The 26,241-nt window shown below is 37.7% G+C and overlaps 1 protein-coding gene across 14 annotated transcripts in view; it reads right to left on the bottom strand.

Moving 5' to 3' along the window:
• Positions 1-26,241, bottom strand: part of NRG1 (neuregulin 1) — a 1,021,360-nt gene that overhangs the window by 34,925 nt on the left and 960,194 nt on the right. For 13 of the 14 annotated variants that reach the window (XM_073798677.1, XM_073798674.1, XM_033848757.2 and 10 more), the window contains one exon: positions 1,864-1,993. In XM_073798677.1, coding sequence (XP_073654778.1) covers positions 1,864-1,993 — 130 coding nt within the window. Of the gene's footprint in view, positions 1-1,863; positions 1,994-26,241 lie in introns of those variants that run through there. The other variant, XM_073798678.1, reaches the window with a different exon arrangement.

Genomic DNA, 26,241 nt, shown 5'->3' with positions numbered 1-26,241 from the left:
GGGCACGAACCCGCGTCCCCTGCATCGGCAGGCCGACTCTCAACCACTGCGCCACCAGGGAAGCCCGAATCTTTAATTTTAAAACAATGAACACTGAGAGTCATAAAATCCTTCAGACCTGAAAGAAAGGATTTTTTCTATATACTCTTTCATTTTTATCTTGCTTTAAAGCTTTGAAAAGACTCTTACTTATTAACTTTATCTTGGCTTATAACTATTACCTATATCTATGAAAGGGATATTTAGTAATTGAAATTAGAATTTTACTCTTGTGATTCCTAGTCTTTTATTCACCACAAAAGTAATAAAGTATAAAAAGCATAAGATACTATAAGGATAATAAAAGTAATAATAAAATAAAATAATTAAATAAAAGACTATAGCTACTTTTGTAAGTTGTCCGTTTTCATTGATAAAATCAGCCACACAACCAGCAAAACTTATCTACTCTGCTTCTACTCTATTAAAAGGAGAGATTTTGAGGGCAAAAAAGCAGATCTGGGAGGTACTTGCTTACAGCCCTGAGGTCCCACGAGACATTCTGCACATAGCCCGTGTCTAGATCAGCACAGCGAACAGCAAAACGTTTCTACCGAAACGCCATTTTTGTTTGGTGTTATGGTTTTAAAATATATGTCCTTTAAGATGCATTTTATTACAAACAATGGAGGCTTTCTTAGAAAAGGGACTTAAATGTTTGCATACTATTTATATGATGTAAAAGGGCATTGGCCTTCTTAATGATTTCTTGCACCTTTTTTCTCATTTTGCTAATTGCTCTTTCTGTTAGCTCACCTGTCTCTCTGACAAACTTGTTCTTCTTTGTCAACGTTTGGGTCACAAGCTAGTAATATTCTGGAGCCGGAGATGGTTGTTCTGATGATATGGTTTTTTTTCTCATTTAGGACAATCACTGCTACTTTAGAACAGTGGGACACAGCTCTTAGTCAACGGCCAAATAAATGTGTATTTTTCACCGCATATTCAAATATCTTTTACCACATCAAATTATTTGAGTCCGTGGACCACAGAGAGCCTAAATACCAAGCGTAGACTAAATGCATGGCACAATAAACAGGTGCTTTTTAATGAGACCTACTAATTTTAACTGCACGGTTTAAATATTTAATGTGACCTTACTGACAACATCTTTGTTTAATTCTGTCTGTTGAGAGAGAATAACTGTGATACTTCTTAATGGTTCATTAACTCCTTCAGGTCATTGGAGAGAGCGCCATTCTAAATACATCTATAAATAACTGTAGTACATGAAAGAACACTCTGCCTTCTACACGCAATGATGCTAAACACACTAAATGCCTTTCCAAACAAATGCAAGTTGCTGGTTTTTCATTAGTGAGATCGACCTAAATTCCATTTTTATAAAGGAGTTATAAATGAATAAGCTAATGCCAAGTGTAACAGATGTGTCAGTAAAGAATCTTCTGCCCTTCTGCTTCTTTTAGTTGTCCTATTCGTTTTGCAGGTGACCACTGGGGTAAAAAGGAACATCATCTTACAGCTTCATCCATACATTGGATGGAGACGTAGGTATCCAAAGTTCCAGACCTCTATGATATTTGCACATCTCTCTTAGGTAACAACGAGGAAAACCAAGAGGAAAGCAACTTTATAAATATGAAGGCAAAAAAAACCCAACCCACCTTGAAAAAAGCAAAATAACATTCTGGATATAACAGAGAAGATGATAAATGGTATGAACTTTTCACAACACTTTAAAAATAAAACAGCATTATTCAAAGGATGCAACGAAATTGGAAAAAGCAGCAACAATACATCATGAGACAAGGAATCATCTAAAAGAAGCAGTCATGGACATAAGCCACACAGAGGATTTCTTACTTGCACAAGTATCTTGAGGGGTTTGAAAGGTCTTTCACCATGAAGCACTCGCCTCCATTCACACAGAAAGTTTTCTCCTTCTCTGCACACTTGACAAGATGGCTTGTCCCAGTGGTAGATGTAGATGTGGCTGGATAAAAGATAAAGAAGGGGAAACGTTTATACCCATCTTTCCCTCTTCTAAGCAGCCTTTAATCTTAAATTCTCTTAAAAGGAAGAGTTCATATAAGATACGGCGTACTCCACTAAACTTTCAGGCTTAATAAACAACACCAAAGACATTAAGTACTTTCTGGGTGTAATTAAATATAATAAAATTATAAAAGTAATTATAGTTAATTGAATTATAATTAAATAGGCAACAGGTTCAACATTTCTTATAACTAATACTTTATCTTCTAAGGAAGTTGGAAAAGAGAACATCTATTGTCATTAAGAAAAATACATTTTCCAGGAAGGCTCAAAAATAATGACATAAATTCACATCAGTGCAACTGAATGTAGATATCAATTTTTAATAGCAACTAATTAATAAAATTATTTTATTTTGAAATTACGTGATATATGTGTATGGACTTGATATTTTTTAGACATATGTATAGCAAAGAAAAATCCAAGGTGGCTTATTTGTTCCTAATGAAAAAAATATTCTTAATTGAGTATGTATTAATGTATAGATCAGGGGGCATTCTGTTCAAAATTTCCATTCTATTCTAATTTCTACTCAGAAGAATATTATTGAATGTCTGATTGCCATCACGCTTCTGAAGAAATACAAAGACAGTCTAACATTGCTGCAAATGTAGAATAAAGCACTGCAAAATTCATCCATTCGAAGTAGGAGTAGAAACAAGTTTTAATTTTGGTTTGCAGCATCTTCATGTGATAAATCTGATTATTCACTTGCCTTCAATCTTCACAGTTATTGGAAAGTCAGGCTGACACTGATTGCTCCACCATTAGGTGCAGGGATTAAACGAAGCCAAAGTCCTGAGACTGTAAGAGCATTTAGTCTCAGAACTTCTCCCCACTTACGGTATTGGGAGCACCTTAAACACTGCTCAGTCTCAACCCCAAACAGTCTAACTCACAACATAATGTTTATCGCTGACATTATCAGGATGAAATGTAAAACCAACGTGTCCAGCCAATGAAGATTCTATTTACCCTCCCGGGGTAGGGAGAGTCCATCTTCAGACATAAGTTTTTCTCGTTGATTATCTGACTCATTCTTAGTGACTTTTAATTCTTTGTCTTCCTTATCAATTTCTATTTTACGATTTGCGTGTGAAACTCAGATGCCCTTGTTTATTTTATTTGACCTGTCTCATTTTTCCATTTTCTCCTGCCTTTCTTTTTCGTTTCCTTCACAAGCGCATATTTTGCTTTGACATTTAACCTAATTGTGACCCTAACTCTGCTTGATTTTTACTCTACCTGATTGAAATACCGAGCATCTGATTATTCAGTTTCTAGACGACTCGAGGCCTTTCTTGTCTCTTATTCTCCTGTCTAAGGCATGTTTGGGACCCTTTCTCTGTTCTCACCATGGCTTTCAGGAGGAACAGCAAAGGACAGTCAAAATGATTTGCCCTTTGGAGACATCTGGTTCAAATCCCATCTCCTACTAGCTTTGTGTCCTTGAGTAAGTCACCTAGCCATCCAGATGGTCAATTTTCCCATTTAGAAAACAGGGTAAGGGGACTCTTACAGGACTCTTATAGAGGTAAAAGGAATTGGCACAAAACTGGCATCCGATGAATAATAGCAGGTATGGTTACTGAACAAGTAGGGAAGAATCTTACTTTTGCTAATCAATCAGATGTAAAATCTAATAACAGAAACCTGAAGATTTCAAAGAGGCATGCTCTCCTTGAATCATTATAATGGGTAATTAAGAACGGGGTCAATTTTCAAATTATTCCAACACAAATCCTTTTCAGAATGCATTTCCAGATGTCCAGCTCAGGTCTACAAACCCAACCAGAAGAACCAGGGAGAGAGAGGAAAGAGGTGATGTTACCCTCTGCCAGCAGCTACACTTTTACCATCTTTATCAGGAAGAGGGGAAACATAACTTGCATCCTTTGGTCTATAAAATCATAGAGTAGATGATTTCTACACATCACTTAGCATAGATTTTAACATAATATTATATCTTCATGTGAAAAACTGTTTACTTAGGTGCTATGAATATTTTCATCCATGGCGACTGCTTTTAAAAAAATACTAGGAGGGAGTTTGTCTTAAAGGTTTTGTGCTTACGAGTTTCAACCGCTGACAGGGATCTACAGGATGACAAATTGGGCAGCGTATTTTTGCCGAGGGGACCACCTGCAGTGTTCTGTCACCATCATTCCTGCAGAGGAGCTCTGAGCCTCAAGCAGACCCCAGTGGTCCCTGAATCCCTGACAGGCTGCTAAGAATTACCCCTCATCCAAACTGGGCAGCAAACACTGCAGCGGGCTCTTTCAGGACAAATGCCGAGGCTTTTATTAAAAACAACGAAATCAACCCCGTCCTCGCCAAAGCAGACCCTCCATGTTCACTGCAAACTTACAATGAACATTCGCTGTGACAGAAACAAGAGACGGAAACATCACACCTATGCCTTGGATTTTCTGATCTTGTGTTCTCAAATAAGTAGGATTTAGAAATGTGGGTTAAAACTAGAAACAATCCCTTTTTTTCAGTCCTTTAAAAGTATTTTTCTTGACATGATTATCCTTTGAATTATCCTGCAGCTCTGAGCTTTGACACATTCATCTGAAAAATTCTTAGATCATGACTAGACACTAGGAATGGGATAGTTGATAATAAAATAATTCTTGGAGAAAATGAAGTAGCAACTGTCTTACGTGTCATGGACTACCCTGCTTAGCGCTTCTATCCTTTAGTAGCAGCGAAAACAAACATGATCATGGAATTGCAAAGCAGCAGTTAACTCCCAGGTGACACAAAGTGTGGACCAACTGGGTACAGCTGTTCTGAACCAACAGCCAAACACAGGAATAAGTTGCAATTGTCAGAAGAACCTGGATCTGGATGGTGATATACGCACCTTTCAGATTTTTGCCAAGTGTCCTTATATATTCTCCTTAGTTGACCGCAGTGCACAGTCAGCCCTAAGCACATCTATAAATCTTGCAGTGATATCCTTTCTCTTTGGCCTATATACGCTGTATTGCTAAGTCAGTTTCCGTTTGGTAATTCCGCCAGAATTTAATGGAACAGACAAAGCAGGTTCTCAAACCAAACTGTGGAAACAGCGTTCTTTCTGGGGGAGCTGGCGGGAGTTTATCAGGGGTAAAGCTAACAGTTTTGCCAACAGAATGTGCTTTTGATATATAAAAGATGACCTTCATAGCTGCTCCTGGCAGTAGGTGACATAGATCTCACTCATTCAGTCCTTAATAAAAACTGCTTCCCTCTGCTTTGTAACTAGTTTGTCATAATCTGGGAGTTGGTCAACTTCTAGTAAGTGCTAACTGGACAGCAATTAGGAACAGTGATAAGTGTGACTTCATTACTTTTACGTTTATCATTTATATGAATGTTTTATCCCAAACACACTTTACTTGGGATGTTACCAATTACAAAATTATAAGGAAGAAAGTATAAGTACAGCAGTTAACTTGTTACTAGAGAATTTCTTCCGAGTGTTTGACTCTCCACCCCATCTGTCTTGGTAGTATAGATCAGGAACAATGACCATTCCGGGGAAGTCTGAACAGTTCCCTGACTTAGCCAAGGATTTGGACATTAAGATTACCATTTAAAGATTCCCCAGGGGGCCTCCCTGGTGGTGCAGTGGTTGAGAGTCCGCCTGCCGATGCAGGGGACACGGGTTCGTGCCCCGGTCCGGGAGGATCCCACATGCCGCGGAGCGGCTGAGCCCGTGAGCCATGGCCGCTGAGCCTGTGCGTCTGAAGCCTGTGCTCCGTAACGGGAGAGGCCACAACAGCGAGAGGCCCGCATACCGCAAAAAAAAAAAAAAAAAAAAAAAAGATTCCCCAAATCCTGCACCAGGAAATAGGACTCCCTCCTTTCTAGCCTTCCCTCCCTTCCCTAACCCTTCTCCTCCCTCCCACCCTCCTTCCCTCCCTCCCTTCGTTTTTCCTTCCTTTCACAGTTCTTTAATGACCGCCTATTATATGCGAGGCATAATAATAGCAACTAAAGTTACTGGGGTTGAAAATTGTAAGACTGTAAACAATTCTCCCTAAAAGGAGATCTTTATAGATGAAATGTAGTGAAATGACCCTGGAGTTAGCGGAGAAGAATCAGGGCCAAGGCACAATTTTGCCAATTACTAGCTGCGGGGCTCTGGTCCAGCTACCTGCCTCAGTATACTCAGCTGCAAAAATGAGGTATCGCAGGGTTGCTGCAGAGTTCGATAAAACGCTTTGTCAGCTGCAAAACTGCGCACAAATAGAGGATATGTTTCCATTACTAACGGCGTAAATATGGAACAAAGAGAAGCAAAAACATTTCTGTCCAGACACTCTAAGTACATATAATCAAGCCTCGAATGTTGCTTCGTAGCAAATTCTTCTTCTACAAAATGTGAAGAGATGGTCTGATTTGGAGGGGTCACCACTGAATGATTGCAAAGCATCAAGTAAATATCAATAATTTACTCTAACTTTTTCAAAACCACTGTCAATAATGTATACCCATTCAATTGGCTTACAAAATAAAACTGAAGAACAATTTGAGTTAAAAGAAAAAGAAGCCATCTTCAATGTGTAATTATTTTCAACTTTCCAGATCCACACAATTCTCCAATATTTCTTAAAAAAAATTTTTTTTATTAAAGTATAGTTGATTTACAATATCATGTAAGTTTCAGGTGTAATTCTCTAATATTTCTGACCGAGCTTCCAAGTTACATGAATTCACTGTATCTATAATCTTGTGTGTTATTGTAACAGTTTAAAAACTCTAAAATATTTAAAAGTAGTATGATGTCCATAGAATATGGGCCATAGTATAAACTTTGTTTATAACTCAACATTTTGGAAATCACGTACTATTGCACACTTTAGTAAATACACAGAATAAAACTTTGAGGAGTAATTGAGTGTTCCCTGCTCATTACTCAATATTTTCCCATGGAGTCACACAGTATTTCCTATAGAATGCCAGCCTTTTTCTGCTCAGAGACAGGCTAAAAAGAAAATAATGCTGGAAAGGACGGTTCCCTTTCTTGCTTGTGTTAAGTGGTGTTTTCCTTATCAGTGAAGTAGACAGCACTAACAGACCAGGGCCATTACACAAATGCAAACGACTGATAAGAAGCCAGTCTCCTCTTCTTTGACAATTAGCAGGAATTAGTATGTGTATAGTGTTTACCCCAAGAAGCAATCATTAGCTCCTATCTTCCCTGAGCGAATGAACCCTGGCTAGGAGTTTTTAGGACAATTCTTAACGATTTACTTGCAGAAGATTAAATCACTCTCTGCAGTTTTCTCAATAACATATACAAATATTAACAATTTTTATATTCTAACATGAAATTGTCAATCGCTACAAAGTTGTAGGATTTTTAAAAAATCCCTACCTGTGATATCTTCCATGGCTAAGTATTTAGAAATCTGCATGCATTCCTGCTCTTTGATCTCCCAGTTTAAAAAAAAAATCTGAAATTATTATTCTTGCTCAGAATATAGCTCCTCAGCAATTATGTACCAGAGCACTTTGAACTTCTACTGGGAAGAAATGCTTATGTGGTTCCTGAAAATGACGCTCTGGCTCAGAAGCTGGGCAGGACAAGCCATGCCCCCTAATGCAGCTTCTATAGATGCCAACGGAAGGATGGGGGAGGCATTAGTTCTCCAAAGGAAAATCCAGAGCCAGACTCAGAACCACTAAAGCATCACCATTCTGGGTTGGCATTTTTTTGCAAGTAGTAATTCAATCCGTTGCTGAATAGGTACTTGAGAAAAAAATGATAGAAGATCAGAGAAACCCATCCTGACTTGGAGGTTCCCAGAGCCCATCTCCTTGGCCTCTCCTCTACTGAACTCTGCTACAGAAACAAACAGGGAAGCCAGGGAAGAACCATACGAGACCAGAAATGGAACCAGAACTTTCTAAAGTAGAATTAGGGCATCTCAATTCATGGACCCCAGGACTTGGTAATATGGTAGATTACCTACGAGGTGAGAGTCTGTCCAAAGAACAAGCCGACACCAAGGGCTGGCGGAGGTTAACTGGTTTAAGGAGTGAACTTGAGCTTTGGCATCATAACACACATAGAATGGTAGACCCCAAAGAATCTTCACATATTGTATAATTTATCCCATATTGAAAAAGAGGATACAGATCATCTCAAAAGAACAGTTCTGCAGTCTTTCAGCAAATACCTCCAGCTAAAAATTCACAAAAGTGTACAGGCTGCCCAAGGTCACATAAGTGAATTTGGACATGCTTGTTTTCTGTTGTCTTACATGTGCAGCGGGGCTGAAGTAGGTTAATAGGATTGCCTTTAGATCCCTCCCTCCCTTACAAGCTCTCAGGGCAGACCCTAATATTTTTTCTGCCTTCTTCAGCAGAATGAAAAGTGACCCTTGGGTGTTTCTCCTCATAAAACAAAATTCTAATTTTTGTTGTAACACTGAGCTCATTTGTAGCTAAACAGAAAGGAGATCCTAAGTTCCCAGCAGTTGCTGTGTCATTAGATAGTGTTCTCCTTAGAAAAATAAAAATTGTCAACAAAGGTTATTTTTCAAACACAGAAGTGGCTATTTTTTTTTCTTTTTTTCTGACAGCACATTTCACTCATGACACAGTGTAATCATTCTAGTCTACTACTTCTTAGAGCAACATGTCAATGGCATAAATGTCTTCTAGGATGTCTTAGCTTTTCTAAAGAAGAAGGAGTCTCCTCCCACAGTGGATGGCTGGCCAGGTGGTTACAAGAAAGCGACATTTTCTTCCTTACAAAGCCAATAATCTTCTCTTAGCTAAGAAGCCAGCTATAGAAATACAGTTCTGCTATATATTTTCTACTAATCACTGACAGTTTTATCTGAGTACAAAATTTCCATAGCCAGAAGTCAACGAACTTTCAAGCTGTTCCTTGAATCTTTTCCTATCAACATGTATTCTAAAAGAGTAAGATTCATCTAGCCTACAAAGCAAATATTAGCAGTCAGCTGACTGGCTTAATTTGATATATTTATAGATCCCATCAGGCTAAAGGTAGAAGGGGCACATTCTTTACTGTATTCTGCATATTTTACCAGTATCAATTTTGTTGGGGGAAGGTCATGTCAATGTAGAAAATGTTAACCTGTCATTTTCCAAATTAGTCAAAAGTTTGGAGCATCATACAGAACACATCAAATCAAAGGGAATGATTAAGGATTCAGTTACTCGGCGAGCTGCTGAAATTACCATGTGACATTTAATGACATAGGTTAATTTATTCATCAACCAAAATACACTTAGAAATGAAAGTAGACGGAAGGTCAAAAGACAGATACTATGAGACAAATTCATTATCTTATTCATCAAATGAAAAAAAAATCATGGTATATCAAAAATAAAAGCCATATGGTCATTTCAATAAATAGAGAATCAACATTGATGAGATTGAAAGTCAATTTCTCTAAAACTATCCACAAAGTATTCTTACCCCCAAAGATCAAATCTGAATTTAATCAAGCATCCAGATACAGCTACTAATTTACAGGAAGAACACAGGTCAGAGGAACATATAAAAGAACACCATGGGATGCAATCAGCAAAGCCCAATCTATGAAGAACTCTACAGGGCAAATAACCTGATTTCTTAAGAAAAAATTAAAAGAAGATAAAAAGACAAAGAGAGCTAGAGCTAAAGACAGACCAAAGGGTGAGAGAAAAGAAAAACCTAAAATATAGACATTAAAAAGAGACATTAAACCAATTGCAATGAGTGAAACTTATTTGGATCCTGATGTAAGAGGAAATCTGATCACTGATTACAAAGGGTTATCATTAATTGGTATATGTGTCATATACTACCCAAAGCAACCTACTGATTCAGCGCAATCCCTATCAAACTACCACTGGCATTTTTCACAAAACGAACAAAAACTGTCACAATTTGTCTGGAAACACAAAAGACCCTGAATAGCCAAAGCAATCTTGAGAAAGATAAACAGAGCTGGAGGAATCAGGTTCCCTGACTTCAGACTATACTACAAAGCTACAGTCATCAAGACAATATGGTACTGGATACAAAAACAAAAATATAGATCAATGGAACAGGACAGAAAGCCCAGAGATAAACGCACGCACATATGGTCACCTTATCTTTGATAAAGGAGGCAAGAATATACAGCGGAGAAAACACAGCCTCTTCAATAAGTGGTGCTGGGAAAACTGGACAGCTGCATGTAAAAGAGTGAAACTAGAACGCCCCCTAACACCATACACAAAAATAAACTCAAAATGGATTTAAGAGCTAAATGTAAGGCCAGACACTATCAAACTCTTAGAGGAAAACATAGAGCACTCTATGACACAAATCACAGTAAGATCCTTTTTGACTCACCTCCTAGAGAAATGGAAATAAAAACAAAAATAAACAAATGGGACCTAATGAAACTTCAGAGCTTTTGTACAGCAAAGGAAACCATAAACAAGATGAAAAGACAACCCTCAGAATGAGAGAAAACATTTGCAAATGAAGCAACTGACAAAGGATTAATCCCCAAAATATACAAGCAGCTCATGCAGCTCAATATCAAAAAACCAAACAACCCAATCCAAAAATGGGCAGAAGACTTGAATAGACATTTCTCCAAAGAAGATATACAGACTGCCAACAAACACATGAAAGGATGCTCAACATCACTAATCATTAGAGAAATGGAAATCAAAACTACAGTGAAGTATCACCTCACACCGGTCAGAATGGCCATCAACAAATATCTACAAACAATAAATGCTGGAGAGGGTGTGGAGAAAAGGGAACACCCTTGTACTGTTGGTGGGAATGTAAATTGACACAGCCACTGTGGAGAACAGTATGGAGGTTCCTTAAAAAACTAAAAATAGAACTACCATACGACCCATCAATCCCACTACTGGGCATATACCCTAAGAAAACCATAATTCAAAAAGAGTCATGTACCACAATGTTCACTGCAGCACTATTTACAATAGCCAGGACATGGAAGCAACCTAAGTGTCCATCGACAGATGAATGGATAAAGAAGATGTGGCAGATATATACAATGGAATATTACTCAGTCATAAAAAGAAACAAAATTGGGTTATTTGTAGTGAGGTAGATGGACCTAGAGTCTGTCATACAAAGTGAAGTAAGTCAGAAAGAGAAAAATAAATACCATATGCTAACACATATATATGGAATCTAAAAAAAAAAAAAAAGAAAGGTTCTGATGAACCTAGAGGCAGGTCAGGAATAAAGACGCAGACATAGAGAATGGACTTGAGGACTCGGGGAGGGGGAAGGGTAAGCTGGGACGAAGTGAGAGAATGGCATTGACATATATACACTATTAAATGTATAATAGATAGCTAGTGGGAAGCAGCCGCATAGCACAGGGAGATCAGCTTAGTGCTTCGTGACCACCTAGAGGGATGGGATGGGGAGGGTGGGAGGGAGACGCAAGAGGGAGGGGATATGGGGATATATGTATACATATAGCTGATTCACTTTGTTGTACAGCCAAAACTAACACAACATTGTAAAGCAATTATACTCCAATAAAGATGTTAAAAAAATTGATATATGTATCAAATGCATTATGGTTATGTTTAAAAATAGCCCATACCTTTCAGAGGTACATGCTGAAATATTTATACATTGAATAATAAGATGTCTGGGATTTACTTCAAAATAGTAAGAGGGAAGGGAAGTGAGTGAAATCAGGATAAAACAAAACTGATAACTGCTGAACTGGATGATGGCTCCATGGGAATTTGTTATATCATTCTTTGTACTTTCATACGTTCAATATGCACGTTTAAATTTACACATATATATGTACATGTTTTAATATATCCCTACATACATTTAAAACTTAAAAATGCAAAAATATCAATTTCAGCCTTTTCAAAGCATGTCTTTATAAAGTGGAATTAGGATGATACTCTATGCAACCTAAAGATGCTGACTGTTAGCCACCAATCTAAATCATACTTAACCCTGAAACTCTTGGAGGGGTGGTTTCCTTAATATCAAGAACAATATCAATATCCTTTATAACAATATCCTTTATAACAATATCAATTTCCTTAATATCAAGAACAAGCCAAGAATGGTGACTACTGGTGCTACTATTTAACACTGCTCTGAAAGTTCTAGCCAATGCAACAAGACAGGAATAACAAATTGTGGTACAACTGTAGGAAATGAGGAGATAAAATAAGCACTATTAGAAGATGATATGATTGGATACCAGTATTACCTAGCAAGAAAACCTAATAAAATAAAAGGATTATATTCACAACAGCAATAGGAACTATAAATCATTTAGGTCAGCTAGGTGTGAACCTAACAATAAATATGCAGAATAGGAGATACTTTCAAAGGGTAATATATTAAGAAGGGGAACTGGGTCTGTGCTTGGGGTAGAAGAAGGCATTATATTAAAGGGAAAAGCAAATGAATTTATGGAGGTAGAACAATGAATGTCATGTTCAGTGAAAGGTAGTAGTTCAGTTTGGGAGATGGATCATAAATAGGGAGGTGAAGTTAATGAGGCTACAAAATAATAATACATCCATATTAAAGAAGCCCTTGGCAACCTGGCTGGAATTAATATTGAATCTGTAGGTCATGGGGAGAGTTGGGTTTTTGCTTACGGCTGTGATTAATAAAATTAACGGTCTATTCTATAGCCTTTGGAAAGGGAGAAAAATGGAGATGAGGAGACCAGTGAAGAAGCTGACACAAAGGTCTAGATGAGAAAGGAAGATTGCTCCAACTAGCCCAGTAATGATGGGAGAGGAATCAGCACCATACTGAAGAATTAACACCACTTTGTATTCATGTACATTAAAATTAAGCAAGAACTAAATGTTGGGGTTTGTATTTCACACCTCGTATTGCACCTCTTTCTAAGGCATTCAAACTGCCTAACACACGTTTCCTCTTTATCCTTCACACACTCTAGGATATACCCATGATATTATTAGACAGAGGAACTGCGGGCCATTCTCAATACTCAAGAGTCATTGGTGAAATTAAAATATCAAGTCTTGTAGCCACAACTACATGACTAACGCTTTCCTAATTTAACTATACCACGTCTGTTGATATAAAGGAACCCATGACGAGCAGACAGTATCACAGTTGGCCTGAAATCCTAAGTTACACAGATGATCAAGGTAGTGATATTCCTAAAAGTTGTGAAAGCATCTCCCTGACAGGAAATGATTCCCGACAAATCATTTTAAGTAATCTATATTTTCAGTGTCGTGCATAAAGGCACCTCTATAGAAGTATAGGAAAAAAAATGGGGTCCAGACAACACAGACACCATCTTCCAAGGGTTCCAGGTTGGAGCCAGGCCTCTTTGATCAGTGGATCTGTAACACAACAAGCTTGAAGAATATTCCTTAGAAAGGCACCTTTGCAGCTCCAAAACCCCAGACAGTCCATTGTTACACACCATTTAGCCAAGTTACAGCAATTCTGTGTTTGTGTGATGGCTGTGGACATAAAGAGCCAAGCTCTGGTTCCATAAGTTCAGCATTTTCCTCACTGAGGCCAAAGGTTGCTGCGTATAAAGGAATGAAGCCGTAAAAGTATGTTCAGAACATAAGAATCTTGCTCTCTAACACTTGGCTAATTTCAGTGTGTGTATTTCCCCAGAACTCCCTGGAGTTCCTTGTTCCCAGGTTTGTGATCAGAAGAGCAAAACAAACCTCTCTGTAAGAGGATGTGTCATAAAATGTGTATCTGCAGTGTTTAGGGTCCTAGCACAAATTCTGTGTCACCAAATAACACACAGAAAGCTAACTTTTTTCAATACCGCTATTGCCATTTACACGTGGCCAATCTGAACAGGAATAAGACAAGGTTTCCAAAACACAAATAACTTTATTTACTTATTTATTTTTCTTCAGCATTTTTTTAATTGAAGTATAGTTGATTTACGATGCTGTGTTAATTTCTGCTGTACAGCAAAGTGATTCAGTTATACATATATATACATTCTTTTTTATATTCTTTTTCATTATGGTTTATCATAGGGTACTGAATATAGTTCCCTGTGCTATACAGTAGGGCCTTGTTGTTTATCCATTCTATATATAAAAGCTTACATCTGCTAACCCCAAACTCCCACTGCATCCCTCCCCCAAACCCCCTCCCCCTTGGCAACCACAAGTCTGTTCTCTATGTCTGTGATTCTGTTTCTGTTTCATAGATAGGTTCATTTGGAAAACACACATAACTTTAAATGCTTCATCTCAAGAAAGCTTTTTGCCCTGCCCCCCAGAGGACTAGCTGGTCTCATAATACTTAGTTCATCACAGGTCTTGTTTTTCTAAAGAACATATTCTTTTTAGGTTAGACATGGGGATGGGGATGCGGGGAGGAAATGTGACAGTCAAATCCTGTGCCTTTACAGGAACTGGGCCAAAATTATAAATTAACCTTGACTACATTATCCCTAAAGAAGCTTTCCTTCAAGCCTTGGGGTTTTTGTGGTGTTTTGTTTTCAATTTCTGGGCCTCGACACCCAAGCTGAACAGACACCTGTTTTTCTACTGTTGCCATTAAACCTTGTTGTTCAATAAAAAAGGAAACAGACAGGTGCACACTTTGAACTCTTTTTCCAAAGTACACAATATTTTTTTAAAAACTGGGGCCATGTGTTCAGTGTCTTACTGTCATCATCTGGTCTAGCTGTTTTATATATCTACACCGTTCGCTTGTTGGAAAAACTCAATGGAAATCATCATCCTGCTTACAGGGAAACCAAAAAGGGCACGCTGAAGTACGTCATGAAAGAAAGGTGGAGTAGAGATCAAGGTCTTAACTAAGTTGCCTGGCCATTTCCCTACAATGCCAGAAACAAGGAATATTAAGAAGGTCCATATGTAGAATCTTAGTTATAATTTATTAGTTTTTTTTCCTGGCGTTGATATATCTATCTGTGTATATGGACTAAGAAAACACTTCCATCTCCTGAAGCTATAATAATTCAGAATGGCTGAGGTCTTCCCCCCTTTCAAATATAAACCATTTCTGTAGACAGTGCAAGTCTGTGTTTAATAGAGATCTTTGTTCTTTCCATCCATTACTAAGGTGCTTCATATTCAAACACGGATGAGGGAAACAGTGTAAAGCAGGGAAGTGGGGCTGCGTGGCACATCAGCTGTAAGGGAACCACGGCTCTACAAAGCCACCCCAAGTGGCTTCCCTGGTGGCGCAGTGGTTGAGAGTCCGCCTGCTGATGCAGGGGACACGGGTTCGTGCCCCGGTCCGGGAAGATCCCACATGCCGCGGAGCGGCTGGGCCCGTGAGCCATGGCCGCTGAGCCTGCGCGTCCGGAGCCTGTGCTCCACGACGGGAGAGGCCGCAGCAGTGAGAGGCCTGCGTACCGCAAAAAAAAAAAAAAAAAAAAAAAAAAAATGCCACCCTAAAATCAAAGCAGGCAGAACCCAATTCTTGGCCAGGTCCACTTTGCCAGTTTAATTCCCATAGAGTTCCTGCAGAAGAGCCAAATGTCTTCAGCTGAGATCTGTCATTTATGCAAAAGCTTTTAAGAAGTCGAACACTTTCCAAGACCCACTAGTAAATCTAGTAAGAATCTGCATTGCTCTTCTGCTCACATAGGCATTGCCAACACCTAGTGAGAATTCTCCAGTTCAGTAACTACTGAATCCAGCGACCATAATGGGGAGACACAGGCAGTGTTATGATTCTGAACCCCACCATGGGAGAGTTCACAGACGACAGGCAAGTTCTGGTTATATTTCTTAGCAGAAACAAGGCTTCCTAGGCTGTGGAGATCTTATTACTAAGAAGAAACCAGACCTTGGACCCTATTCTTTGAAAAGACCTGATTGACTCATGGCTTTTCCCTTAAGAACGCCTTACTTCTGAAGAACAGGGAAAACCAGAATGCTTTTGTTCAAAGAGTCAGAGATTTTTTCTTGATTACACACCTTTCTGGTGTGTTGGATGCTCAGTCTCAGGGATGTAAATGTCTTCATAGAGATCAGCTCCCGATGGGTGATCTTTTCTGTTGAGAAACTCGCTTCTCCCTACACCTTAATGCCTAATGTTCTATACCCAAAACTAGCGCGCTTAAATTTTTCTCAAAGTCTGAAGAACTCAGGGAAGTGAGTCATAGTTCTACAGATGCCACACAAGTCCCTGGAATTAAATGGTGATAATGAAAAAAGGATCTTAATTAGAAGACAGATGTTGTTAGAACTCAGTAATCCTTCACTGCCCCTTCACACTGTTTTCCATTAAAAGGTTATCAGAACCTGTCAAATGGTTACATGGGTCCATCACAGCCACTAGATTAGGCCTGAAGTGCATGCTTGGGAAGCTAACTCTACTTGCCAGAGCACTCTGTGTGTGTGTGCGTGTGTGCGTGTGCACGTGCGCGTCTGTGACTACAGCTTTCCTTCCTTAGAAAGTCAAACTGCACTCTGTTACCCATTGGTTTAAAGCCTGCTTTATATTCTTAGATTTGTTTTGTAGAAAAAAAGTGACAGGAACTGAAGGATTCATTGGTAAATAAGGATGGAGGCTATTTTCTCCTTAATGCAATCTCACCACTCCTGGAATCAAAGCTCTTTCCCTCTTGGGCCTTAATAAGGGCCCAAGATATCCCATGATTCCCCCCCATTTTTGCTTTCTAGACTTCTTGTTGCTTTTTGTTTAATCAGTTGACATTAGTTCATCATAAAGCCAAGTGTAATTTTAAGCAGACTGAATAAAAACGAATTCATTATTTACCAATATTACTAAAATATATGATTATCCTTTAAAGTATTTCAAATTCAATTTTATCCTTTGCCAAATTCAATCCTCCAATATCAAGTATCCACCTCATGATTTTGTCTGTTTTCATTTTTTGTTTGTTTTCAGGATTTGAAGACCATTTCATCTGTGAATTATTTTAGTTGTAAATAACAAATTTTAGTTGCTCAAAGGTGAACCAGCAGAACACATGGACGAACAGTTGGAAATTGTAAGTGAATGCACAGTGTCAAAATATTTCTTCTAAAGTCAGAACTAGGCATTGGCAAATCCACAGTAATAACCACAGAAAACGTTGGCCATGCATATTTTTAAAATAAAAAAAACCTTACCCACGAATGTCAGAGAGAAAGTAAACAAAAAAGTAGTCCGATGGTGGATGGTAGAGAAGGAGAGAGAACAGGAAGGATTTTGCTTCTAGGAAAACTTAGCACTTCTCGGGACCCAACGGTGAATCTGAAGTTCAATTCAATTAGAAACGTCTGGGATGCCAGTTTTGTGATATAAGTAAGGATGTAACATCCTTCAGGGAATAAACTTAGTCACAGGAGGGGTTTACTGCAACTGGTAGGATTTTTTTTTTTTTCGTTATGCGGGCCCCTCACTGTTGTGGCCTCTCCCGTTGCCGAACACAGGCTCCAGACGCGCAGGCTCAGCGGCCATGGCTCACGGGCCCAGCCGCTCCGAGGCATGTGGGATCTTCCCGGACCGGGGCACGAACCCGTGTCCCCTGCATCGGCAGGCGGACTCTCAACCACTGCGCCACCAGGGAAGCCCAACTGGTAGGATTTTTGATGCTCAAGTGAAAGGTGGTTACTTCCCTCGGTTTGTTCTTTCCTGTCGAATGCACCATATTCCTTGGGCTGAGAGGCTGGAAAATTGCAATTTATGGTGAAGTCTAGCTTCAAATCCTGACATGAAGTTGGGGTTTCCTATGCAGAACTATAATAGTAGCAACATGGCAACAAGAAAACTTACAGAAATTGAAGAAATCTAATGAAACGGAATCTATTAAATGGGCAATGTGATCTATGTTGCTGGAATCACATTCTAGAGACAGGTAACCCAAGTATATATGCACAGGTCAAAAGAGAGAAGGTGACTGAACTAGGAATTGTGTCCTGGGTTTCTGACTTGTGGGACCAGTGCTCTAGGCTCTAGATGACACTGCTGACCATTTGACAAACCCTGTGAAAGAATTTATGAATGAGCCAACTCTAGAGATACGAAATATACCTGATTTATTAAAATGCTTCCTCTATTTTATAAGAAACTCTGTGACTAGGCATAGCATGAGGTCAGAACAAAGTTCCAACTGTTCTTACATCAGAGAACCACGGGAGCAGAGGTTCAGATGGATGGAATCCATCACTATCATAACTCATGACAAGAAATACCAGGGGTGGCACTGAAGTCTTAGCCATAAGTACCCTGAAAATGATCAGGAGCATTTTATAATCCAAATAACAAAGAGATCACACCCTCATTGCTCAGCTAAACCTGATGACTTAATAAGGTAAAAATGACATGATCTAAGGTGGATGAGAAAAGTAATCATTTTAGGGAGGTTGACAGGGATCTGTACTGATTCCAAACATACAACTTGCTATGCGTAGCATTTCCAATTCCCCAGGCATACATTAAAATAAGAAACAAGTACCTTAAAAAGTATTCAAAAAAAAAGAGATAAGAACAAATATGTCTGATTATCATTCTGCAAAGGTTCCTAGACTCTTTGCAGGCAAGTCCCACTAAATATATCATCCAAAAGGGAAGTTAAATTGAAAAAGAAAAAAAGGTTATAAAAAATTAAATTGGATTGTCATCATCACCTGTGATAGAAACTGCCCTTTTCTGTCCCAGAAGCATGAATGTCAGAAAGAATGTCTTGATTCTTTTACAAGGTAGAGTTGAGGTCTACAAGGTACTGCTTGGGAAATGGTTTCTACAAAATGTCAGAAACGAAACCATCAGATTCATTACGGGCTCAAAGAGAAAAGTACAAGGAAAAGGGCCATGTTCAGCTTACTAGTTACTCAGGTGAATTCTCCTGCCTAGTATCCAACTTAAGTGTGAATTCTTAAAAAGTAATGCCATCTTTCTGGGAATACAACCTTTCTGTTGCCTTTCTCATTAACAGAAGAAATAAATCTACCCATTATTAATAGTCATATTTCTAGAATATGACCCATCACAAATTATATCCCAATGAAGCTAAGAGCTCAGAAAATATGCTCACAACTACCATTTCTACTGGGCATGCTATTTACCATCTTCTGGCTTTAAGGTAATCTTCAAGGTAGATAAGGGAAAAGCACAAAAGAAATAAGAAGCAGAAAGAGAAGACATTTTATGATTGCAAAGATGGAAGAATTCTCTGGATATTATATTTTTACTTTAAGCATCTTCCTCTTGATATCATAAAACTTTATCCTCTTCTACAGTAATCTTGTCATTTGAAGTAGAAATCATATTCACCTAGCCCAGTAGGTATCTGGCATCAATAATATTTGCTGTAACGTGTAAAGGCACGTCTTTTGCTTTTATTCTTTCAGGGTTTCCTTTTTTGGGGGGAGGAGAAATAAATGCTAAAGAAACTCAAAAGTTATCTGTATGGTAAAGGCAATACAATTCTTAGCAAAGAACAAGAAGGTGCATGTTCATTAAATACCTACAGTGTGCCAGATATTCTAGCCCCAGAGTCATCACAATAACCCTAAGAATAGGTAACATTTTATCCTTTTCACAGGTGAAGAGGTTGAAAGAGAAGAATTGCAGGCCTGTGTTCTCAGTGTAATAAATAAAGTAGAGAGAAATTCCAAGGCAGGTTGACTGCAAGGCCCATAATATATCCACTAAAGCATTCCGTCTCATGGTTCTTTCAATCCAGAACTACATATGTGACGTTGTAGTTAAAAATGAACAAAACAACAAAACAATGACATCCTTTCCACAGACTATTAGAGAAGCCATATTCTTCCACCTTCCAGGAAGTATCACTTTCTGAATATTTTCCCTATGTTTGTAAACTGTATGTCAGGAAATGAGACTCAAACATTACTTTTAGATTATGCATTCTTAGCAGAAGACAGGAGACCAATGTTAGTCACATCAATGTTATTTTAGTCTTAATTCAGGGAAAATGCTCAGTCCGTATTATCTAGTATTCTGTTGTCTGTTTCAGAATAAAATGGTTATCTTTTCCGTTAAACTTTCCTAAGAACCAGAAAACTAAACCAATCTTGAATAGTTTAGTCTAAATTGGGAAAGTTATCAAAAATCTGATGATATGACCATCCAGTGTCACAGTGTTGTAATGGATTCTATCTAACCTCCATTCAAATTATCCTCATTTTTCTTTTTAAAATTCTTTTTTGGAAAATAACTTCATTTTCTAATAATCTCCAAATTAGAAAAAAACACCTCATTTATTTCTTTCTGAAGCTAAAGTAAGAGAAATTATGCATGTACATATTATAAATGCACAAATATAAATACACTGAGTTATAGACCTCTTTGGGGAGTACGGCAGAACTATTCCAAATGAAATGCTAAATTTAGTTATGATGCCTGAGCAATATTTAATATTTGCATAAGACATCTGATTGACCTCAATGCAATATTAATACCACTAGATCCTTTAAAAGCTGACTGTACTCAACAAAGAGATAAGGAGTGAAGAAAAAAATAGGTATATTTGTAAGAAATGCACATAAATTATATAAAATGAAAATTATCTCCAGTGACATTTGAAGTTAGGCTCATTTTGTTGACTGGTAATTTTTCTCTAACTTCATTTTCATATAACATATAAATCACCCACAAGAAGGTTTTAAAAATGGGTCCTGTGGTAGCACCCCTAATTGAAAGTCAAATCCTGACTACTAAGTAATTTAAATGAGCAACTATTATAAAAATGTACTTTCTAAAAAGCTAACATAAGACCGTTTTCTTCTGGTTAGGTTTCATGTAAGGATCATCTAATCAGAATTGTTTTACATGGTCATCCCTAACAAAACGAATGCTATATATCAGAGAGTGGCAGATATAATTAAAGTGTTCACTAGTGGCAAATGCCTGCAAAGTTGGAACAAAAATGTATAATACCAAGTTAAGTTGCTTTATTTTCATCAACCTCTTCTCTATTCGATAATACAGTAGCTATTTTACTAATTTTTTATTCAATTGACTCTGTCAGGTCTTATCTTTACTTATTAAAAACTTGAAATATTGCAGGGTAAATCATAGATTTGCTCAAAGTAAGTTAAAGATTGTATATTTATTTCCGCAGCAACATAAGACAGTTTAGGCACACAGTAAAACCGTTATATAGTTTTTCAAGCTATAAGTGCTTGTAAGAGACATGACTAAAATATTGAACCTTGTACTTTCAAATGCACCATTAACATTTTTAGCTTAGAAGCCTTTGTTTCCTAAAAATAAGCAGTCAATGTTAAGCAGAAATGTCAAGAAATCAATAAAAAGTAATTAGGAAAAGTGTTTAACATCCTTGAGAAAAGCTCTGAAGGCAGAAAGGGAGCTTCGACAGAGTGAACAGTCAACATTCCTATGTTTTTTTTTCCCTAATAAAAAGAAAAGCCAATCATTTAAATTACTTTATTTAAAAAAATAACCGTATAAATGTCAAATGTCACCCTGGGCCAGATTGCAGTTAATGAGGTTGCTTTCCATTATAAAAATTCATAGCTGAAAACTGCCTTGCAGAACTGACTCTGCTACACGGTATGAGATATAGCCATGCATGGTGACAGACAACAAAGAAAACCTCATTTTAACACATAGGTGCTTTGATAACTATTTCTATCATCTCTGAGCAAAGATACTGAGGGAAAGGAGATAATTACTGAGTGACTTCAATGAGCCAGCGAAAAATACATATGACCTCACAGAGTTCTCCCAATAGCCTGTACGTTCTGTATTATTTCCCCAACTTATAGGAAAGCAAATGATGTCTCAGAGAGATGAAGGAGTTTGCCAGCATCCTACAGATGGAAAATGGCAGTTAAGATTCAAACTCAGATCTCTGAAGACAAGGCACCATTCAAGTATTTTGAGTATTTAAAATGGTGGCTCTTATGAGTTTGAGGGCCATTGACTCCTTTCAGAATCTGGGGATTTTTGTTGACATGTGCAAACAAAGAACTAGCAAACAATTTTGCGGGTTCATGGACCCCTTCCTCTGAGGCCAATTCAGTTATTCCCTGGATCTCCAGTTAAGAATTCTTCGTGTGAGGTCAGACTCTAAAAGAGCTTTGACTTCTTCTCTGATTCAGAATACCCCATATTATGATTCCATCAGAGATAAGAGAAAAAGCTATTCCCTTCTATTCATTATTTTTACTTGCTTTGTTTCAGAGGCCTTTTTCCATAATCTGTGTTCACTATATTTGAAGCAATCATAGGAACATTTAAGAATGTCTCCAAAACTATTGCAGGATCATGCTTAGATAAAATAACATAAACTAGGAAATGAAAACTTATTTAGGAGGTTTATTTGTCTTTTTTGTGGTAAGTATAATTAGGGTGATTGAACCTTTAGGATTTTATTACAAATACTGTCACTATGTTTCACAGGTTACCTACGATAATGAAAGAATATCTTATTTAAAAAGTGCCCCATAGATTAAAAAAGCACTTTGTACCTATAGAAGAAAGCTAGTGACGGGGAGCGGGCGGGGAAGAAGAGGGTCTCCAGCTTTTTCCTTTTTGAGAGAAGAAAAATACTTGATAGTTTTACATATCCTTATTTTTAAGCATTATTTAATATAGAAACCCAATTTTCTGAAAGGCAGCTACAGCAACAATTTATTTTAACAAAAATCACGTTCCTTCTAAAAGAAAACACAAATACCATGGACCTCTTAGACATATTTTTATGTGTTTGTTTTGAAATACACAGCTTCAAAACACCAGGGGCTGTACTTAAAGCTTTTTTTAAATATAACTTTTAATAGAAACCTCAAAGTTGAATCATCTTAACGTTTAGAATGGAAATCCACTCACGTAATTCTAGATATTATTGGCCATGAAATAGAAATGTTATTGCCTGAGAAAAGGTACTTTATTTTGCATTAAATTTTTTTTTTTTTTTTTGCGGTAAGGGGGCCTCTCACTGTTGTGGCCTCTCCCGTTGCGGAGCACAGGCTCCGGACGCGCAGGCTCAGCGGCCATGGCTCACCGGCCCAGTCGCTCCGCGGCATGTGGGATCTTCCCGGACCGGGGCACGAACCCGTGTCCCCTGCATTGGCAGGCGGACTCTCAACCACTGTGCCACCAGGGAAGCCCTTGCATTAAATTTGATTGAAATATTCTCTGTCTGATTTTTTTCCCCTCTTCTGAAATGCTCTGAAAACAATTTTGAGGAAGCATTTTGCCTCAGTGACTTATGTTCCTACTGTCCTCCTCTCAAGAGTATGACAAGATTGGAAAGAGAATCTAGCTCTTAAGTCTGCACAATTTTCTTACCTTATGACGTTATTATCACTAATTTTAGGTAATATTTTGTTATTACTACTAATCAATATAAATATAACAATGCATGCTTATTTTATAGAAATGGAACGGCAAGTCTGCTGTAACTAATAATTGGTTATGAATTACTCTAATTAAGTGAATTAAAAGTACCATTTATCAAGTGATGAATACGCACTGCATCCAAGCACAAAATGCACTTTTCCTTAAAATGTATTGTTTTCTCTTTATATGGATTTTGCTTTTAATTTTTCCAGAATATTCAGATGACATTGGAACAAAAGAAACAAAAAACTGGTTTCATAATAGGACTTTGTAAACTTACTAAATAACTGAAATTATATTTACTTCAATAATAATTAAATAGCGTTTATCTACAAAGAAAGAAAAAGATTCATTTCTAAAGCTTTCTTTCTGTTGAAATCCTATTCCACAGGACTAATTTTGACTACGAGTTTTACTCACCAAGTGAATCAAGTTACACAAGTGAGATGAATTATCTGGGGAAATATTATTTGAAAAAACTTAAAATTCTTTAAGAAAATCACCAATCCCTTCCTTAGGACTTCAATTTAGGACTACTACAAAGGAATTTTTACAATCTTTTTGAGGATCTGCAGTGTTTGTCATAATTAAAAGGCTAACATTCCTAAGTGAAAATAGATTTCCTTAAATTATTGTTATTTTATAATTCTATAATCTTGGGAAATCACACACACACACACACACACACACACACACACACACCCTTATACATGCTCACAACCCCCAAAGTGAATTGTCCATCATACACATAGAAGTCTTCTCCCAGGCACGAGGCCAAAATGATCCCGTTTGACTTGCCCTGTAGGACACCACTCAGCGTTTCAGATCAAATAAGAAAACTATATATACATATTTTTTTTCTTGTTTGCCTACCAGATCCTTACAAGTCCCATTTATCTAGTAGTAGAAAGATAAATGAGAGAAGATATAAAATATTCAAATACGTCTATGCCGACATAGGATCTACGTATGAACAGAGTTAACATTTGAAAATCTTCAGCGAAGTTTTCATCCAAGATGGGTTTCTCCCTGACAGTCACAAAACCTTTAGTCTCGTTACCCTGCTATCAGCTCAGAGTCAGTCCTCAGAGACAGATTTAGTATCCGTGAAGTTGTCTAAACCTTGCTTTGGATCATTTTTATGAGTCCAGTTTATCTCATTCTGCTAGATCAACTCTCTGCAAGGCAATTCCTCTTGACTCCTTTGACATCCTTTACATCCATGGGTGTCTACTCCATCCCTGTGGTCTAAAATTGGGCAAACTTCTCCCATACTGTCCACTACCCATCCCTGGATGTTTGGGCTCCTGAAAGAATCTCATTCTTTTCTCTAATTTACAGCCTAGGACTAAACCTTTTGTGTTTAATGATAAACTTGGTATTCCTGGATTGGACCACACTCTCTTATCATTCTCCCTGGTCCTCTGGCTCCTTTCACCCCGGACTGCTTTATAAAACCATCTGTCTGACTGAGCCCCAGCCCCCAGGAAAGGAAACTCTGAAATGCTGGCTCCCCTGTTTGGCCCCAGCCTCCCAGCAGTATGGGTTACACAAGAAGGGATGAGACTCTTTCTGCCATGTCCTAATCAACAGTCCTTGTTGCTTAAAAGTTAAAACATAATCTATCAAAGGCAGTTTCCTTCTCTAGGACTGGAAGTACAGTTCCCTTCCTAGATCAAGATTCACTAAGCTGTCATGCCCCGCCTGAAAGCAAGACGGCCAGATTTAGCAAATAAAAATGCAGGATACCCAATTCAACTTGAATTCCCTATAAATAATGGATGCGTTTTAGTGTAAGTATGAGCCATGAAATATCTGGAACATACTTTAACAAATTATGCCTTTTTTATCAGAAATTCAAATGTAACTGGGTGTCCCATCATTTACCAGGCAACTCTAACAGTACATGACATTTTAAGTGTTTCCTTTGCTAAGAAAATGTAGTCACACACACACACACACACACACAGTCATAAAAATGAACCACGAGGCTGTATTTTTTTCATTCGGTCCTGTAACTGGTTTTATCAAACTGGCACAGAGATTAGAACTATACTACTATATTGTTATTTCTGACACTTCACTTATCAAAGTGCACTTTTTTTGCTTCTTTTTTTAATTGAAGTATAGTTGATGTGTAATATTATATAAGTTACAGGTGTACAACATAGTGATTCACAATTTTTAAAGGTTATACTCCATCTATAGTTATAAAATATTGGCTATATTCCCTGTGCTGTACAACAGATCCTTGTAGTTTATTTTATACCTAATAGTTTGTACCTTTTACTCCCCTACCCCTATATTGCCCCTCCCTCCTAGAGGTTCTATGATTTTAAAAAGGGGATTACACAATATATCAGTGATGCTGGTGGTTTGGGTTAAACTCAACAATTTTCATATTTAAGCAAGATCTGACATGATTTTTTACAGATCACAAAGTGCTACATCTTAATCTTAATTTCAAGCATCCTAATTCTAACTCCTCAACTTGTAACTGGTGCATATTGGGACAGGAAAGAAAGAGTAGATCAAAAGGCGATCCCCTCTCAAAGTGGAAAAAGACCTAATGCCCCTCACATATTTCCTCACATATTTTCTATTTCTATAAATCTCTAAAGCAAAAATTGTGCCATTTTAGCAGTTTTTGTCAAGGACAGCAGAAGCCAGTTAAGATATGGTGTCATTTATCACATGCTGATTGCTATTCTTAAAAGTTCTACTTTATTAAAATTTAAAAAAAATCACTTGGCTACCAAAGAACATGTTAGTGTTCAGAATTTCAAAATATATTTAACACTAGAAACAACTACATTTTATTAAGTCAAGCCAATATTTTCAGTGGTCATAAAAAAGCACATCCCAATGGT

The sequence above is a fragment of the Tursiops truncatus genome, chromosome 21 (genome assembly GCF_011762595.2).
Source record: "Tursiops truncatus isolate mTurTru1 chromosome 21, mTurTru1.mat.Y, whole genome shotgun sequence".
Taxonomy (NCBI): Eukaryota; Metazoa; Chordata; class Mammalia; order Artiodactyla; family Delphinidae; genus Tursiops; species Tursiops truncatus.
Note: the sequence above shows the minus strand (reverse complement) of the source record. Positions and strands in the feature narration are given on the sequence as shown.